The sequence below is a fragment of the Calliopsis andreniformis genome, chromosome 9 (genome assembly GCF_051401765.1).
Source record: "Calliopsis andreniformis isolate RMS-2024a chromosome 9, iyCalAndr_principal, whole genome shotgun sequence".
In the NCBI taxonomy this organism is placed as follows: Eukaryota; Metazoa; Arthropoda; class Insecta; order Hymenoptera; family Andrenidae; genus Calliopsis; species Calliopsis andreniformis.
Genome location: NC_135070.1, coordinates 3,922,027 through 3,940,988, shown reverse-complemented (window position 1 = coordinate 3,940,988; position 18,962 = coordinate 3,922,027). Strand labels below are relative to the sequence as shown.

Genomic DNA, 18,962 nt, shown 5'->3' with positions numbered 1-18,962 from the left:
TTTTACAGGTTTAGATTAGCGTCTTTTTAAACTCGGTACTTTTTTAATGATGCATGTTGTGTATTTTTTAATAAAGTACAATCAAAAGAATCAATAATTTATTTTAAAAAAATTGTATAATTATAAAATAACTATATTAATACTAAATTCTATATACAGTATTTACTCGATCGAGACTCATTTGGGGCATAACGATAAAAAACTACCTCTATCCCCACTATTTCCCCACGAAAATAATGGGAACATGAAAGATAAAAATAAGAGTTGGTATTAAAAAGTGGAAAATTTTGCTATCGGATTTTTATGCAAGTAACTCTAATCGATTCTTTGTATTCTCCAATTCTTTTGATTTGCAGAATTAAAGGTCTAAGTCTAGGGTACTGCAGGCATGCAATGCAAAGGTATCTAACGCGTATCAAATATTAGAGTATGATCGTTGCGTTGATATTTTGTAAAAGATTTGTCTTTTTAGGTTTACAGTACAATGTGGATTTACAATTAAATGTTGTTACACCGACGTGAAAGAGTTTTTTGAAACTGTAAGAAATCACGTCTGTACTCCAAACTCATGTTCGCACAAGTCATAATATACTTCTGTACAGTTTTATTTTTGGCGAAACCAAGTTGATTTCGAAAAGAGACATTAAAGTTACAGAAAACAAATGTTCATACATACATTTAGAACAGTATATATAAATTTCTTTTGCGTTATTTTTTCAACTTATAAATAGTTTGAATAGTTACGTAATAATAAACATAAAATAAATATTATATACACATTTAAAGGCTAAAAAATAGCAAATTAGTCCATGGAAACACTGTTCACATCATTCTATGCAGGGACAAACAAGACCTTTAATTTTGCAAATCAATTCGTATTTAATTCTGTTGTAAACAATCGGAATCATACCGTTTTTTTATGTTATATTCGCCAGGAGAACATAAGGAATCGATTGTTGTCACTTGTGTGGAAATTCTATGACAAATGAAGAATTTGACTTTTTTCACTTCTTAATTTTTACGTAAGTCCAATCTTTCTTTTCTATGTTTCTATTGTTTTCGAACGTCAACTGTCGAGTAAATTCTTTCTTTTTGCTCAACGCTATCGTGCCGTTCGCTCAATGGTGCGTTTAGATCAAGCGAGTGAACGCTCATTTTTTCCTCACTTTAGCAAGATTCAAGCACTTTTCATAGCCCGGATCATCTCTGGAAATAATGCGAATCTGATTGATTTCAGAGACCATCCCCTGAACTCGGAGCAATAACAGAAGTATTCCTTCATCATCATTTGTCGATTGCTCGCGAGATCAGAAATCGAACGTGTTCAAATGCACTATGAATGTTCCTTCTAATCTACACGAACATTTGCTTGCATTAGTCGGACACTTTTACACAACAAACAAATCCGAATGAATGCTCTTAATCTTACTCGTTTAGTCCGAATGCACCATAAATAAACATCATCGCGGTAAAAACAAAGGAAACCGAATAGACCTTTTGCATTGTGCTCATTTACTGTTTTTAGGCGATCCACGAGCCATGTATCAATAGCGAGCAATCCCTGTTCTATGATATGTGACATGTGATGGCTCGTTTGTTGCTCGCAATGGCTCGACCATCACGCGTTGTAGCCCCGGCTTACCAGTCACGATCGAGGCCCCAGACCTGAACTGCGGTACTCGATCGAGACATTACTGTAACTAATTTCTAAAATCTGATCACTTAAATAAACACATACACGGTTATCTGACACATCTTAAGTTTGTACATAGAAGAGCATTTTTATAATCACAAGGAACAAGTATCATGATACCAAATTACGACAAATACTTTGTCAAAATTCAAAGATCCGTGTCCATTTTTGCTTCCTATCTTAGGAATATCAATTTGGACATAGTATGTTATAAGGCACTTCATATATGTAAATAAAAAGTGAAATTATTTTATAAAAATAGTACTTGTACAGTCTTTTTTGTTTCGAGTCTTCAATTAACTACTATACAATCTCTGAAGACATGCTATTAAAAACAGAATCCTCAAAGTTTTGTTTCGTGTTTAACCCTATTTCTGAATAACTGATTTGGACGTAGCAAGCCTTGAGAATTATTTAAGTAAGAATTTCCTGAAATTATAGCGGCTGCTGTAGAATCCATATTAGTATGTAAAAATTCGTTTTTATTACTGTCTTCAAATGTGTATTGTGGTTGTTGTAGTTGTTGCTGCGTTTCGCCATGTTCATTAGGTCTGTGATTGTTCTTCATACGAAAATGTACTTCAGAATCCGTTTCATCTTCGTTATCCGCGCTATCTACATCTCCTGAGCAGATGAATATACAAATGAAACATATTTTGTAATGTTTAAAATTACATAGGATAACATTGATTTTAAAACATAATTTTTAAGAATAACTTTTAAAAAATACGATTAATTTTCTTTGAGGAGTCCTTTAAATTAATGCAGGATAAATAGATTGATAATTCTTTTTATCAAATTACATATAATATATTTACTACTACTTATTTTTTGAACTCACTATTCTATATCGATAAGAATAAAAATATTTCAAAGTATACCTACCATCAGAACTATTGGTAGAGGGCAAATAAAAACGTGAGGCTGACACTTTGTTGTTTCCTGCACGTCGCTCCCGTTCTCTGGCAGTATTGTTTGGATGATTATACTTAAATTCACGAGGCAGTGTGTAACTTCGAGGCAATGATACTTGACTGCCTTCCATATCGCTAATTTCACCTTCTACTTCTCCCTCGCCTTTGGAACTGTCCTCTCCTCCGTTTTGACTTGAACGCAATCTATTATGTATTCTTCTTTCATTATTTACCTTGTCATTCAATTATAATAAATACTTAAATAAGTATTTTGGATGTATAGTTACCTATGGTTAACGTGGGAAGATGGCGCCCAATGGGAATAATGATGAGGAAGACACCGTGGTGCAAGTAAAATTTCTGGTGTATCTGCTCGTTCCCTTAGCGTAGTCCTCCATGAATTCGAAGGATGAACGTTTGGATAGTATGAAGAAGATGGTGGTGGAGGTAAAAGACAATGCATTTTTACTGGTGGCCATGAAGATAAGGTAACTCCACCATTTTGATCGACTACTGACGGAGCAGATGTAAATAAAGGAGAACTAGGCGAAGTATGCAATTTCGTATTAGGTGGTGGTTGTTGGTTTGATACAAGCGATGATGAGAACGATGATGCTGAAGCTGAAGGTGGAGGGAATAATTTTCCTTCTTTTATTTCTTCTTGTATGGCTCGTAATTCTCGCAATTGCTGTTGCTTTTTTTCTTGAAGTTTTTCTCTTATCAAATTAACACTTAACGAACTACCGCCACTTCCAGTATCTGTTTTCAACTTTTGCTCGTTCAAGTGACCATTCTACCTCAAAATCATAAATTAACTAGTATAAGATAAAGAAAGTTTCAATAAATATACAAATTTAAGGTAAAAACTAATTTACTACCTGTATCGCACTGGAAGAAGTTACAGCTTTCTTCCAGAATGGAATTAACTGACGTGAACTATTATTCATACCCAGCCACAGTTTTGCATCTCCTACTGTGTTAATAGCTGTCACAGTGCCTGTTTGAGATTGAGGTGGTGGAGGGGGCACAAATGTAGTTGGTTTCTTTTTTTTTCGATTTGGATTTACTACAGTAGGATTAGCAAAACGACAGTTAAATACTCCCGGTATTCCACTGTTACTCAATTTAACCCTCCTCATTCCCACACTCACATTTACTTTCTTGTCTTCTGTGTATTCTATTTGTTTTTCTTCTAAATTATCCTGTAAACATTATATTTTAAATGTAAAATTTATTACATTCCTAGTTCTTTTTATTTCCTTACTTTCATACCTGATTTGGCAGTGTTGTAAGATTTGAGGCTGTCATTCGACCACCAGCTTCATACCTCAATCTTCTTACATGAAAAAACCTAAGATTACACATATGAAATTATTTGAATATATGTTTCATAAAATGAATTAGTTAAAGATATGAATTCTGTAATTACCTGTAATAAAGACCCATGAAAAACATACCACCAAAAAATAAAGCTAAGAGCGTAAGTACTAAAGTTACAGGGTTTGGATGATGTTGGTGTGGAAGAAGATCACTTCTGTTAACGCCCACTATCCATACACCAATCAACAGACTGTTTTCCAAAAACATTACTGTATAAAATATTACCTATGCAGATACATTGCAATTATTCACAAGAACAATATTGCTAAAAAAACATTAAATTTCGAATACTTACCATTTTTTGACGATGATTTGTTTCATGTAAATTTACATATGCAAATATATAAACAAATGCAAGAAGTGAAGCCAAAAATGTTTTTCTTAATACAGGCAAATGTTCACCACCATGAAAAAGACCATCTGGTGTAAGCAGCAACCACATCAACATTGATAGCCAGTGAAGGGCCATGACTATTAACAACCACTGACCACCATAGAGTGAAGCGTAAGCTACCAACACTCCTACTCTAGCACTTACAGTTCCTAACCGCCATGCTAGTTGTGCCAGCACACCTAGCCATGTTAACACTAAACGTTCTAAATTACGAAGACGTGCTGCGCCTTTACTAAAACTAGCCACTGCCCAACAAACACTCCACAAAGAGAGTCCAGCAGATACAGCAGTTAATTTTGCTAATTTGTCGCTATCCCTACTTTCACTTTCTTTTTCCTTTTCAATGTCTGTGTTTGACTCACTATTAATTCCAACTGACAAGAGATACAATTGCAGCAGCAACATTGGAGCAGCTTCACAGAATGCATGAACAAGACGTAATACACAAAGTTCCCTCACCTGATAACATTAAAAGTCACACATCGTATACAAATTAAAAATCCAATGACATAAGAAATTGTGTTTCTTTCATAAAATTGAAAATGAAAACTTACCTCATGTTTAACATAAGTTAAATTAACTGGAATAAATAGCTTGAAATATCTCCAAAGTACTCCAACTTGAGTAGAATGAAGTAACAGTACACACCAAATGGTCCAGTTACCATTTTCTTTTTTCTCATTTATATTCTTACCAGTTAATTTGCCCCTGGCACCCCATAAATACCATCGTACACTAATGATCTGAAATTAATAAAACAGAGGAATGCATTAATAATATTGTAAGCAAACATAAATATTTAATATAAATTGAAAACTGACCTGAGAAATAACTAGCGAAGTTATTATGAGAATGATACTTAAAGGAAAAAGAATAGGAGAAGCTGCAGAATGATGAGCAAGAGCATATACCATTGCAAAGTCAAAAACAACGTCACAAAAATATGATGCAAGAGAAATTATGTTAAATAGAACATCGCACAATGGTAAAAATTCGTGCTGATGCTGTGTCTGTAGATGTTGGGCCATAATGGGCTTTTGTTATCCATTTGGATTATCCAACACCTTGACTTTCTGTCAACCTATGCCACACATTCTACAATGTGAAACGTTTTCTGTAAAATCAAAAATAATTTCATTATTGAACTCACTTTAAGAATATTGTTAACAAAAAAGAAAGTGAAGTTCTCAAAATATTAATATTAATAATTACATGTAATATAGGTAAGAAAAGAAATCTTTTTAAATGCAGTTGTATTTCTTTTAGTATACAATACATTGTACTTTACTACATATGCAAATATTACCCACGAGTATATTATAGTATTGTATTCATTAAACTAAATTTTGAAAGGTTGTAATAAATTAGACAGTTCAGGAATGTGATATATTTTAATTTCATAATCATAATTGCAAAAAAAAGTTCGCATTTCAATAATGACACATTGTAAAATACATTAAATCAAGTATATATTTTTTATTTCATACATGACAAAATGCCATTCGCTTATTCTACAACCATTTTTAAATTTCTCGTGAAGTTAGCATTTAATTAACAGGTGATTGCAATCGATAGATACGAATTCAAACCAAACCAATTTTAATTCGTCTCTTCGCGTATCAAAATTTTTTTCTTACTGTGACGTTTGTTACACGGGAATATTCGAAAATTTTTAAGTGAAACTAAAATGAAGCAAACGATGCAATATTCTCGAGGTAAATCAAAAGCAAGACTTATAAATCCTAAAATAATGGTTCATTTTTTACGGAACGGAATGGGATGTCAGTTGAAAGGTATCGGCGCTTAACGGGAAATAGGAAAACAAAAATTGACAATGGTCGTGGTTTGCAAAAACGCTTAACATTATAAAAGCACAATGATGAAAGAAAGGAAAAATTGCGAGGCATACGAAGAAGTAAATTTGCTCACCACATTCCTGAGATGTCACCGAATGAGTAATCACAAAAGTAACATTCTCATCTAGATACTGACCTCACGAGAGCCTGGACCAACGCTGGAATGCAAGGAATTTATTTGTATACTCTGCAGGCGTTTTCAAAAATAGAATTTTTTTCACCGGTTGGCTATGCTTAGTATTCTTTTCTGCCTGTTTCAATGCATTTTTCGCGAGTACACGTAACAGAACACGATTTGTTCGACTTAAAATGAATTCCGCACGCGGGCTACCTGTTGATCAAGGGACAGCTATACAACACTATACAACGTCGTACTTATCGTTGTTCCACTAACTCTAAAATGTAAGATTGTGGACCGCGTAGTCAGGAATTCCATACAGTGATCCTCAACTGCGTCTATACATAAAAACGATTAATCAATCACGTTCTTCGTCAGTGGTACTCAAAACATCTCGATTCAACAACGAAATAGTGAAATAATGCATACACAAAAATAAGCTTAGATTAATATTGCAACCGAAAGAAAAATTTCTTCTAGTATGACTTTGATCTATTAGTATAAATTATGAAAGTAATTATTTTTCTTCTTTCTAATTGACCATAAAGGAATAAAAGCAAAATGTAATACTACAAAATTTATACAGAAATTCTTACTGATATTAAAGCTGTATGTAATATTCAAAATATATGTACAATATTTTCTTACTATAAACTCATTGCTATGTAATAATTTTTTAAATTATTATTTTATATTCTTTCAAATTCATTTTGAACGAGACAAACATTTTATAGTCATAAATCGTGAGAATATAATAAACATAAAAGTTATAAATTTAAATTAAATCAAATTAAAATTTAAAATAATTTTAAATTAATTTAATTCTACTGTTTTATCTCTTTTATATCAATTTTAGGAAATACGATGTAAATGTTGTTAAATTTCATCCCTACTTACATAACAAGATTTAATATTCTATTCGATAATAAATTCCTTTTGAAATATACTAATTTAATTTTCCTTTTTTTGTAGGTAATTATACATTTACGATTAGATATATTCGACGATGATAAAGTACTCATCAATATTTGAATTGATTTTCTTATATCAACAGAAGAAAAAGGGTAAAAATTTATTTAATAAAAATTATATATGTTAATAACTATAATAAAAATACTTGTTGCGTTTTCTTTTGCAGTAAATAAGTCTTTCATTTTTTATCTTAAAAATGTGAACATTATTTTATTTTGTTTTAAATACCAAATACACAAAACATTTTAATAGTAAATTAAAAATGATTGTATTAATTAATACAAAACTTTTGGAAGTGCTGTTTGTGAAGAAATAAATAAGAATGTATATATTCTTTATTATTGTTTTATGATGGATTGTAGAAATATAGAAACGAAATTTCTAGTCTAGAAAATTTTAAAACTGAAAGAAATAGATACATCTGGACCTCAGAGTCAGAGTGCATTAAGTCCACTTGTTTTCTGTGTGGTTTAATACATTTTGGTTCTGAGATCCGAATATACGAATTACAATACATTTTTTAATGTTACGACAATATAGATATGATCACGAATTTTTAACAGATATGCATAGTATTGTAGTAATGAAGTTAATGAAATATTCCTTGAACATTTTTTAGTTCTGTAATATAGCAGAACTGTTTATGTACAAGGAAGGTTTTGCGTTACAGAGCTATTCAGATAAAACTTACATAAAAGACAGTCATATATAGATGGAATGTCAAAATGTAAAATCAGTCTTACAATATCAAAAATCAAATCTAAAGGAAGCTTCCCACGGTGCGTGATTCGGCGAGCTTGTCTGGCTCGGCGGGTGGAAACTTGGGCAAACTTATTGCAAAATTCGAGACTCAGCAAGCCAAGGAAAGATACAACTCGCAAATTCGGACTCGTAGAAGTTTCTACTTACCCAAACATGTTCGCTTAATTATTAGCCGAGCCAAGCTTCCCAAATAACGTGCCATAAGAAGCCTCCTTTAGACTTCCGTGCTCTATAAGATTGCGCGAGCAGGAATACTGTTACGTATATTTAAAATTAAAAGAACAGGGAGCAATGACGATATATGTACAGAGACAAACATTCACGAGTATCATCTATGAAGATACTCCAATAATATATAAACAGCTGGCAGTTTGATAAAAACGATAGTATTTTATCTCTCCTTTTCTGTGCATAAAACGATATATATCAAAGTGAAGTAATTCAACGCACTTATGCTTCCTAATTCTCGAAAAGTTTGGATAATTTATGACTAAGTTTTAGTTCTATGCAAAATAACAATCTCAGAAAAAGGCATTTCTTTTTATATTATTTAAACAGTAATTTCTCAAAATTGTATTAATAAATATTTTTTTTTTTGCCCAGATATTCTTCGCTTATTAAATGTTTAAGTACAAAATTGGGCAATCCTTCAATGGTAAAAATCGCATTATAAATATGCAGTTTGCGTATAAAGTACTTTGTCTATCGTTACTTCGTACAATAAATAATATCAATTTTTTTAAAAGCAACACGAAATGTTGATTACATAGTTACAGTATAAAATACGTTGCATAAAATATAACTATTTCAATTACCCACTAGATTACTCTCAAAAGATTTATAAAATTGTTTTCAATATTCTTGTTAATTCACTGCTCATTTTACTTCAAAACAGTTATTGTCAAAACTTACATTTGACTTTCCTCAAAAACTTAAATACATTTTACTTTCAAAATTTACTTAATTTAACCAGAAAAAGTAACCATACATCTCGTGTACCTTTACGATTATTTTACAAAACCTTTATGTATGAGCACTTTTATACTACATTGCGTAATAAAACTACAAGAGACTATCTTAATCATTTAACCTTGTTTGATTACGTAGAAAAAAGTAGCTGCGACAACTCAAATCTTCAAATAGAAGATTAAAATTACATCTTTCTGTTTCGGGAACGAATAATGTATATAATAAATGATTTCCGTTCTTCTCTCACTGGTTCGAATTGATGATGAACATTCTCAATTCATGGTTTTCCTTTCAAGTGTCTCAGAAACAGCTCAGTAAGTTTGAGAAGTTCGAAAGTCAAAATTGTTTCTGTAAGTAATATCTCGAGCCCGGCTAAAATTCTGAAATCTTCATTAAACTCACAACCAAAAAAAGCTCAGTCGACTCTACCGTAAGACGGAACGACATCTTTCTCTATCCAAAAATCGCAATTTGGATAGTCACGTTCAGAAAGAGTGTCTTGTCCAACAACAAGTACCCGTTTTACACCATTAGGATCAGCTTGAACTACATCACCATGCCAAACGTAATGATTGAAAAGTTGTTGCATTGCGGAAACATGTCTTTTTTCTGCGGGTGTACGTGCAGCATATGATCCAAGTATTGCTGCGGCATCGCTATCAGGATCTGCAAGTTCACCACGAGGTTGGGTTGCCACATAAAATGGAATATTAGTTTTCATTCGAGCGACCGTCAGCAGTGGACATATTACACGAATGTCCGAAATCATGCTCAGTAAACCTTTTAATGTTGCGTTGTAACGACTGAAAATGAATGACAAAAAACCATTGTATATTTATATTTTTACATCTAGTGATGAATGATCTATAATAAATGTAGAAATCAAAATTTAGTCTAACCTCAGAGCCTCATCAGCCAAGCCTGTGGTTCCCAACAAAGATTCTCTTACAATTTTTTCGACTTGCGTAGAATTAAGAGTGGTGTTTGAGTTAAGATATTTAAGAGGAGTTCCAGCATGAGCCGTTGTACCCATTACAATTTTAACGGGAAGTTCTTCCTTTGCCCAAATTTCACCTACAGGCTCTTGAAGAATGGCGCCGTCAAGAACAAGCCATTCATGTCGTCTATTTTTCAATGTCGCTTCCCTAGACTCAGGAAGACCAACGTTTCCTAAATGCCAAGTCTCCGGAACTGAATCCATTAATTCCTCAGCGCTTTTACTTCGCAGACAGGCAGCGTCGCTACACCTTGTGGAATTCAGAAACTGTTCGCTGAGTTTTTCTGAAACTGCCAATTCTCTTCCGGGGAATATTGCACTACCGCTGGATGTCCAGACTCTAGAAAATAGTCCTTTTGCTCGTCGTGTACCAACTAACGTCGTAACAAGAGTTCCTCCTGCTCTGTGACCCCATAAGGTCACAGACGTTTTATTTCCACCAAAATTTTCGATATTAAGATGAACCCAATGAAGCGCAGCAATGATATCAGACAGTCCATAATTTCCAGATGTAGGAGGATGCGTTGATCTTGAGAGTGGTTCTGCAGCTAGGAAACCAAAGACTCCAAGTCTAGAATATTAAAGAAGTATTTTAATATAATTAACATAAGAATATTACGAGAGTATTTCAAAAAGTAACAGCAAGTTGACAATATACCACAAAATAAATACTCCAAAAAATTTATTTTTTAAATTTCCATGCGGGGAAAATACATTCTTAGAAAAGGCTTTCATACTATTCAATAAATGGCATAGTGTGTTTAATCAGAAAAATAACATACAAATAAACGGTGTTCTTGGTTGTTTGACTGTAAAGGAGCAACGAACAATCATTAGATTTCTTGTGTAAATTTGATGTGAAGCCTTGTGAAATTTATAAAAGAATGCTACGTTTATTACGAATGCTAAATTTATAAAAGAATTGGCAAAAAAAGAGTGTATGAGTTGGTAGATATGTTTAAAAATGTAGGAACATCAATTCGCGATGAACAACGCTTCAAATAACGAGGTCGAAGTGATGCATTCCTCGTTGAAAATATAACCAAAATCGATGCAACGATTTGAGAAGTGTATTGGGAAAGGAGGGTAACAGTAGTAAATGTAGAAAAAACATGATATATCAGTTATATCTCTATTGAATTTTATATGGTATTTTGTAAAATATAGACAATACTTTAGACTTATTCAGCACTTAAAAGAAGGAAAAAAATTCATTAGATATAAATACTGTTTGACCTTGTTCACGAGATATAGCATGTTTTATGTTTGTTATTTCGTATCTGATTACCTCCATAGAAGATGCTCAGAATCACAATCACTACCTTCCATTTCAATGCATGCCTGGAAACTTCTTGTCATCGCCATGAGTAGTCTTCCAATGCCTCTTAATGTTCCCCGAAGTTATTGAAACCTTATACCTATACGTAATATAGGGTGTACAGTATAGATTTCAAGTATCCCCACATATCTCATGAACAAGGTCAAGCAGGATACACATTTATATGAACTTTTTTCACTGCTTTTAAGTACTCAATTAGCTGCTGAAATATTGGATACATGTTACGGGGCTTCCTATACTTACATTTGAAAATATTTAATTTGCTGTTTCTTTTTCTAATATCCTCGTATTTTACATGAAGAAAGAATCGTCAGAGTTAATAAGAAAGGTGTGGAATATTTTATATTGACCTGAAATTTGGTCTAACAAAGACCATATCACGAACACGTGCCAGTTTCGCAGAGGGCTGCATTACACCTGGAGAACCACCGCTGAGGGTTTCCGCACCGATCATAACGACTACCGGTAACGGTGAATCGTATCTGACTTCAGGTGTGAAAACATCTAGATATAAACAATCTTCGCTTCCAATTACGCCACCTGAAGAATCTCGTTGCCAACAGACATCTGAAGAGTTGTGCGCTAAGTAAGTATTAGTCCAGCAGTGTTCGATTCGTCGTAGAGGTTCTGCTGTTTGCCAACGACGATTTTCCAGCGGTGGGACTGCATAAGGAATTCCACGAAACGCGAATGCACCGTCTTCTGCTACCCCTTGGACAAGACCACACGAGGTGATAGCTTTGACGTAGTTTCCATCCTTCACTGGTTCTGTGGTACCTCTTCTTGGACCGAAGCAGACGACGCAGATGATGACAGATATTAAAACGCATAGCGTCACTACTATCGTGAAACATTATAAGGATTAAATTAAATTTCTATATATTTGCGGTGAAATAAAATTTTTTAAAAAGGTTTCTAATAATCTTATTACATTTTGATAGTTGCAATAACATTTTTTAAAAACACCGACTTCTTGGAAAAAGTATTTTTATTTTAAATACATGGTTTTGAACGGCACTGAAAGATCTTGAACGACTTTGGAAGATTAAAGTATAAATCAATGAATTTGTCTCGGAATGGATTACATGTTTACTCAAATAAAATATTACATAGTATTAGTAGTTTACTTAAATAAAATATTATATAAGTATATTAGTGATCACAATAAGATGCCTCCCGCGAAACAGTAAGTTTTATTTTAAACATTTTTCGAAATTCTATAGTTTGGGAGATAATTGGGTGCGAGACTTGAAATGGTACACCCTATATAAAAATACATACAAATAAAAATAAATCTACTTACTTATTACAAGCAAATTCCTAGTTGCAGTAGACGTGCAATTGAATAGAAAATGTTGTTTAGGAGACTCGATATCATCCGCAGCATCTACATCGAGTCGAACAGTTTCCATGCCATCCTCATTGCCAATAGGATTTTTTTCACTTGCACCATCATCAAGCGTTTCGACGCTAGCTAATCCAGCAGCTCCAGTTGTTCCCAATTCTACTTCAGCTTCCTAAAAGGAATATAATTTTTTTTTTTACTAATGACAATTCATTCTGTAAACATTTCTCTACATAACAATAGATTAAAAAATTCATATTATACCATTGACAGCATATTACAAATATATTTAAAAATGTGTTAACGGTTTATATTTTACGTCACATTTCAAATTGTTAAGTACACCTCTAATTCGAATGCTTCGAAACAGGATTGTATACATTATATGTGGCTTGAGTGTTTTTAAGTACATCTTAAATGTTTAGTGATAATTCGTTCGGCAAATTAATTTATTGTCGATCTATAGAATTGTTCATTTATATTTTCAGTGTTTTACTGGAATATGCATAATCAATGGTAATTTAGAAAATCAAAAATAAAACTGTATGACAGTATCATCACCTTATTTTTCTTTCTGGGAAAAACAGAAACTAATGGCAATTTTATGGCATCGAAGATTCCCTTTCGTCCTTCCTTTTCTTTTGTATCCTTGTTAGACATGTTTGTCTTCTCTGAGGACACGTTTTGTTCGTTTTCCTTAACATTTTTTTCTGTTAATTCACTATCTCCCGACTCCGTGGGCTTATTATCATCCTCCTAAAAATATGGGAAAAAAAGAACTGATAATAATATCCGAATTCTTCGTACACCTACACAATAGTTTACTACCAAAAAGAGTAAGACTTATTTTTTGCATGCGCTGTAATCGATATTTGAAGCACTATCATCGTCAGCATCATTACAATAATGTTATCATTATTTAAAGGACACGTGATCGATAATGCCAGGTGTACGATTCGGCTGACGTCACCCATTGGTTTAATGTCAGGAAAAAAAAAATCGTTACGGGGCTATGGGCACCCCTCATGAACACGCTTTTGTAACTTCAGGAACTGGTGCTCTTTGAGCAGGAGTCGCCTCTAGTCGTAAACAGATGTTAATCGACCAGAAGGAAACAGCACTTAATGCTTGGAAACCGCTCTTCTGTTCATTTACATCCGTCTCTGATTAACCATACGAATATAATGCTTCAAAATAATTAAACCTGCCGCATTGTGATCCATTGAGATACAGGTCTGTACAATGTTGAAAATTGTGATTGCGTGACTGATAATACATACACCTGAACACTTAAAATTTACTCATCTTTACATGTATTCATAACATATAAGGTATGCTGAATTTTGGGGCAAACGAACTAAAAAACTAAATACAAAAAATATTTGCTGGATTTAGAAAATTATGAAAACTTAATTGGATCACGCAATTTTTTATAATTAAATAATGAAATATATTTTTCTTTCTATTTAGTACTTTTCTCTAAAAAAACATACTACTTTAGACTTTTAAAACATTAATGAAATATAAGTACAATTTTTTTTAAAAGAAATGTTGCTATAAAAATTATACGTGTAGTATACATTGGACTAAATTTTAGATTCATTATTTCCAAATTGAAGTCTAACTATTTTCTCATATATAAAATATTTTCATATATATCAAACTCTCGTATTATAAATGATACAATCCAGAAAAGAAAAGAGAAAATATGAAACAAATTCTTTTTCCAAAAATAAATCTAAAATATTTTCATACAAAATTTCGTATTCAAAAAATTCAACGTCATTTCAAAATTGATCTTAAAATTTCAATTGCAATTAGATATATTTTATTAAACAAATTGTTAGTGCCGTTTTTCTCCAAAAACAATATTTCTTAAAATATGTTCTTCAAATTTGTCTCCTTTTGATTTATTAATTTTTTATACTTTATTATTCATCTGAATTTATATAGGACAAATGAATTCTTTTCGTAAACCAGATCGTTCTTTCATGCTTTCTACCACAACTGCTTCGAAATCGGGGATCGTTGACCGTAAACGAATAAGAAAATTATTGAGAATTACTTTGCAGGGTTCCTTGCTCTTTGTACGACAAAAGCCGGGCATCTTAATACCACCGATTGGTATTTTCTTCTTAGGCTTCTGTTCCTCGGATTCCGAGTCTGGTGCGGTCGATGATACGGTGTGCTTCGTATTCTCAGCGTTCAGCATCTTCTCCCTCTCCTCCTCCACAATTTCCTTCTTATCCATACTTTTCTCTTGATCCTTTTGACTCATGCTTTAATGCTAAAAATCGACCAATGCGAATTGAATTAAATTAAATTTAATCATTTCTCCATTTTCAGTTCTCCTATACACGTTGAACAAGAATTTGACGATAATTTTAAAGCAGGTACCGTAAAGTAGAGTAAATAGAAACAAAACTGTAGATGATAGTAAATGTTATTTAATACTTATTTAATAAGTATTTAATAATATAAGAATTTTGTTTCTATTCAGTTCATTTGATGACAATTCATTCTCATCACAATTTCATATCTTGTTTATTTCTTGGAACTACTTTCTCATTCTACCTCACCCTCATACACGTCATCACAAAATCGAATCAGTAACATAAATCTTTTGCTTACTATAAACATATTGCTTATATCAAGTTACTAAGTTATAATGAATATTTAGACGAAGGCAATAAGTACTACGTTACTTACAAAAGAAGGCAATATTAAATTTATCCTTGCACCGCGTGTTTTGTCTTTTGCATTATTACATGATTAAAAATATGTTAGATATGGAAACTAAAAATTGTAAAAGAGATATTTCAACGAAAAATAAATTTAACTGAAAGTTTGAAATAACAAATTAAGGCATTCAGAGAAGAATATATCGCGGAAAATACAGTTAACGATTTGAGGATTTGCTGGAAAAACGCGCGAGGAAACCATAATATGAATCTGCCTGTACGCAGTAAGCGTTGCAGCTGGCGTCGGGACGCCCAGACGTAAACCGATCGATCGGATGGCATTGCTCTCTGAGCCTACCTATTGCCTTCAGGAGTCTAATCATAGATAGTTTGCTTTTTACTTCATACAAATTTTCCTGTTGACTAGGAAATTCATTGCTATCCAACTAACGTGGAAAATAATACATGTAAACAGACACGTAAATACGATATTTGTAATCGTAATATACCACCTGCATAAAAACATAAAACAAATATAATATCATAAATATGTGAAGAAATAGTAAAAGAGGAAGATGTAATTCAATTTAATTTCAAGCTTAAACACTGAAAATATTTGTTAAGATGAAAATTAAAAAAAGAAATTAACCATGCAGTGAAGGCATAATAAGAAATTATTTGTGATTTACTAGAAGAACATTGTACGCTATGTAAAATCGAGAGAAAAAAATCCAAATAAACTACATCCACTTCGTTTGAGTTTACGATGCTTCCCTGCAAAAATATTGCCGACAATAAATAAAAAAATACCGAACGAAACTTTGTGCAAATAGTCGATATCCATTCGCAAAATATTTGTTCGGAAATGTTAAATAATCGGTATCTGGTCGCGAAATATCTCGTCAGAAAATATAAAGGGATTAAGTAGGGCAGAGAAACCGATAAGTCTGAAAAAATAGAGTACTCAAATATTAATTACTAAATAGTATATTTAACCCCGTGGATTTTCGTTTAGTTTGCAATACCATGCAAATAGGATGAATCAAACTCGTCATAAAAACCCAAGGAATTAAACGCGCATGTAAGTAACATTTTTTAATAAATATATCAAAGAGCATGAGCAAACTTTAATTCGATGTAATACATCTATATTTATATCCTGCATAAATGTATTATCGGTTTGAATTATATACGGTTTTATAACGGAATATGTTGTTAGCGAAGAGGCTATAGTAAATATATCAAACAAGAATTAAGAATTAAGGATAATAAAAGTTCACAATCTAGTTGAAGTACGTTCTACACTCTCTTTTCATCCTCTTTTTCTTCAAATTTATATTCATTATAAATAATATTAAGCCTTCCTACGACGGTTGTTTATTAGAAGCCCTTTCTATTTAACAGTTTAGGAGAAACGTTACACTCGAATAGTAGTAGGTGGGGACAGCAGCCGGTCGCGTCGCATGAAAATTCGATCGAATGAAATTTTGCCGCCTGAAATGTAAAGCGACTCTTTGTTTGCATCTCGTCCCCTAGCTTTTCAGCCCCTTTATACATATTACGTCTCACGCACAGTCGCTACGGTGCAGTTCCGAAACTTCGAAACAAATGCGTCTACCACTTTCTCTTTTGTAGCAATAGCTTACACGTACGGTATAACGCGTTCTGTTACCTTTGTCCGACTATCTATTTCATTTCTAAATTTTTTGGCTAAATAATTCCAAGTTAACGTTATTTAAATAGTAATATCTGTTGCGAAACATGTAGTCGTAAGGGTACGTGTTCATTTCAGATTAAAATTATCGTGAACTGCTCTTGAGAGTGAAATTTGCAAATATACCCTCCTACTAAGTGTTCGTAGAGAGCAACAATGTGAAATAACTAGAAGTAGATACGCAATTTGAAAACACAATTGAGAACAACTATCGTGAAAAACTCTCAAGTGAACACGTATTTTACCAATTAACGCGTTAACCTTTATCCACACTAATTTTACTCAATTCAAAACAGATGCTATCTTTATTTTCAGAATTCTCATAAACTTTCGACCATGCTATGTTGAACCCTTTCTATCAAACTAACAGCCGCAGCTTAAAAATATATTTTCATAAACGTTCAGCAATTTCTTTAACGTCTAAAGTCAGCAGCACATCTACGACTCTGTGCAATTTGTTCATCGTTGTACGAATCGTATAAATCGCATTGTAAACAGGTAAACAAACGTTTGTAAATACTCACGCTCTTCCGGAGGGTACTGAAAAAGGACGCCACTGAATTTCGCAGATATATATTCTTTCTATCACGGGTTTATCGTACCTCACGTGAAAAAGAAGCCGGTATCGTTGTAGACACGTTCACAATGCCAGTAACAATCACTTCGTCGATTGTGAGACGATTCACGGATATGATCTTCAGATTTTACGGAAACAATTTGATACACCGCAAATGTCACAGCCTGAATCCTGGATGACGCCAAGCGCGTGCCTACCTCGACTGTCGTCCTACGATTCCACTATGAGTCTTCCCCCACCACTCTTTAAACACAATGCATGCTTTCTATTGGTTAACCTGGCTGCGCGGTCACTTCGTTTTGAAAGCTGCATATTGCAAACAAATTATTTCAATTCTCAACCTAATGTTATGATATCTACAATTATTATGAAATTTTGTTTTATGTTATATAATATTATACATTGTTTACTAGTGTAATATTGTATATTATGTATTATTAGTATTGATGTTTTTCCGTTCAAGCTGTTCCGAAATTGTTGACATGCTAATATTGTTGTAAAACTAATAAACAACAACTGTAGTTTTTGTTTCTGTTGTTATTATTCTTGTTATTAATATTGTTATTATGTAAATACATTGACATACGAATATTAATAACCTTCGATGGTGAAAATTAGGAACTTTTGTTGTTCTTTAAACCTAACCTATAAAATGTGTAGATGTAGATACTGTTTAATGCGCATGCATAAGCCTTTATCTGTGTACATTTTCATATAAATTAAAATATAAAATTCTTTACACGATAAAAGACATCGCAAATGATGTATTTCATGAAATAATAGCTAGTTAAACAATTATAGTCCTTTGCAAATGGTAATAAAGATTTCATTTTTAATATCCCATGTTCCCTATCCAACATTTTTTATTTTTGATATGTTAAGAAATAGAAGCTCTCATAAATAAAATGTCGATACGAGACAATAAATAAATAAAAAATACAAACTAAACAAATGTAAAAGAAAATTAAATAATAAAATATATACAAATATTTTATCTATATCTAATTTAACTAAATATTAAATAGTATCTGTTTGAAATACAGTTTTATACTCATAGATAAGCCTGTATCGTTCTCGCTGTTTCTATCAAACTTATCACAAATTTTCTCCACCTAATCGAAATATTATATACTTTCATAAAACAGTTCCCCCTGAACCAAATTCTTTCGACAGCCAATCCGCATGTGTTCTTTTCTCATAAAATTCAAACCTTCGAAATTCATCGACACGAAATGAACTTTTGAAGTGTAT

General features: G+C 32.6%; 2 protein-coding genes across 3 annotated transcripts; both read right to left on the bottom strand.

Moving 5' to 3' along the window:
• Window positions 1-16: 16 nt before the first annotated feature.
• Window positions 17-6,696, bottom strand: LOC143182954 (uncharacterized). The gene is made up of 10 exons (XM_076384291.1): window positions 6,374-6,696; window positions 5,203-5,495; window positions 4,936-5,124; window positions 4,283-4,840; window positions 4,037-4,212; window positions 3,880-3,958; window positions 3,486-3,809; window positions 2,895-3,400; window positions 2,579-2,811; window positions 17-2,317 (listed from the first exon to the last, which is right to left on the bottom strand). The coding sequence occupies exons 2-10, from the start codon at window positions 5,407-5,409 to the stop codon at window positions 2,037-2,039; spliced, it is 2,553 nt and encodes an 850-aa protein (XP_076240406.1). The 5' UTR covers window positions 5,410-5,495; window positions 6,374-6,696; the 3' UTR covers window positions 17-2,036.
• Window positions 6,697-7,516: 820 nt separating this feature from the next.
• Nrt (Neurotactin) lies at window positions 7,517-17,784 on the bottom strand. Of its 2 annotated transcripts, none has more exons than XM_076385290.1 (7): window positions 17,659-17,784; window positions 14,805-15,026; window positions 13,301-13,495; window positions 12,698-12,911; window positions 11,745-12,234; window positions 9,958-10,626; window positions 7,517-9,861 (listed from the first exon to the last, which is right to left on the bottom strand). In XM_076385290.1, the coding sequence occupies exons 2-7, from the start codon at window positions 15,015-15,017 to the stop codon at window positions 9,474-9,476; spliced, it is 2,169 nt and encodes a 722-aa protein (XP_076241405.1). In that variant the 5' UTR covers window positions 15,018-15,026; window positions 17,659-17,784; the 3' UTR covers window positions 7,517-9,473. The 2 variants fall into 2 exon arrangements, with proteins under 2 accessions (XP_076241405.1, XP_076241406.1); XM_076385291.1 differs by having other exon boundaries at window positions 11,745-12,231.
• Window positions 17,785-18,962: the final 1,178 nt, after the last annotated feature.

What these genes read in the sequence shown, in the direction of transcription:
- LOC143182954 (XM_076384291.1), bottom strand. Translation starts at nt 5,409, where the DNA reads ATGGCCCAACATCTACAGACACAGCATCAGCACGAATTTTTACCATTG. An exon ending in CAAATCATCGTCAAAAAATG is followed by an intron (nt 4,213 to 4,282) that starts GTAAGTATTCGA and finishes GTATCTGCATAG; the next exon opens with GTAATATTTTATACAGTAAT. An exon ending in TTACAACACTGCCAAATCAG is followed by an intron (nt 3,810 to 3,879) that starts GTATGAAAGTAA and finishes TAATGTTTACAG; the next exon opens with GATAATTTAGAAGAAAAACA.
- Nrt (XM_076385290.1), bottom strand. Translation starts at nt 15,017, where the DNA reads ATGAGTCAAAAGGATCAAGAGAAAAGTATGGATAAGAAGGAAATTGTG. An exon ending in TAGGAATTTGCTTGTAATAA is followed by an intron (nt 12,235 to 12,697) that starts GTAAGTAGATTT and finishes GTTTCACGATAG; the next exon opens with TAGTGACGCTATGCGTTTTA. An exon ending in TTTGTTAGACCAAATTTCAG is followed by an intron (nt 10,627 to 11,744) that starts GTCAATATAAAA and finishes TTAATATTCTAG; the next exon opens with ACTTGGAGTCTTTGGTTTCC.